Below are 574 nucleotides of genomic sequence, written 5' to 3'. Positions count from 1 at the left end.
GTCTGCTGGGGGGTTCAGGTACCTGGAGGCTTGTAGTGGGTCTGCTGTGAAGAGGAACCAGTTCTGATCAGGTTTACAACAAGAACCTTTAAAGACCGACAGGTGAGCCTCAGAGGCCTCATCAGGAACTTCTTCAGCCTTTTCCGGCTCTTTGCTCGCTGCCTCCAGCTTCCCCTTCCTCAGCTTTGCTTCCTCCTCCTCCTCTTCCTCCTCCTCCTCCTCCTCCTCCTCCTCAGATGTTTGTTAATAACTTTGTGTTCTTGTTGATTACAAAAAGGAATTGGTCTGGAAACTTCCCCGGGGATAAAAGCCAGTTTCGTCTCCCCACCACCGCACTAAACAGGTGACTCCTCCTCCTCTCCTCCTCCTCCTCCTCCTCCTCTCCCTCCCTCCCTGACGGTGGAGGTGAATGTGGGGCTACAAACATTTGATCTTCTTGTCCTCTTCTCCCTTTGCTCTGAGCTTCTTCAGTGTCAGTAGATGTTTGAGGAGAACCTCCACTTGTTGGAGGAGAACCTCCACTTGTTGGAGGAGAACCTCCACGTGTTGGAGGAGAACCTCCACGTGTTGGAGG

The 574-nt window shown here is 52.4% G+C and overlaps 1 protein-coding gene across 1 annotated transcript in view; it reads left to right on the top strand.

Annotated features, from left to right (window-relative positions):
- LOC119409778 (CREB-regulated transcription coactivator 2) overlaps positions 1 to 574 on the top strand; it is a gene marked incomplete in the record, with an annotated part of 35578 nt that overhangs the window by 8991 nt on the left and 26013 nt on the right. Inside the window, 1 exon segment of the mRNA XM_037676677.1 lies at positions 278 to 343. Coding sequence (XP_037532605.1) covers positions 278 to 343 — 66 coding nt within the window.

The sequence above is a fragment of the Nematolebias whitei genome, chromosome 5 (assembly GCF_014905685.2).
Source record: "Nematolebias whitei isolate Nwh7 chromosome 5, NemWhi1, whole genome shotgun sequence".
Lineage (NCBI taxonomy): Eukaryota > Metazoa > Chordata > Actinopteri > Cyprinodontiformes > Rivulidae > Nematolebias > Nematolebias whitei.
Note: the sequence above shows the minus strand (reverse complement) of the source record. Positions and strands in the feature narration are given on the sequence as shown.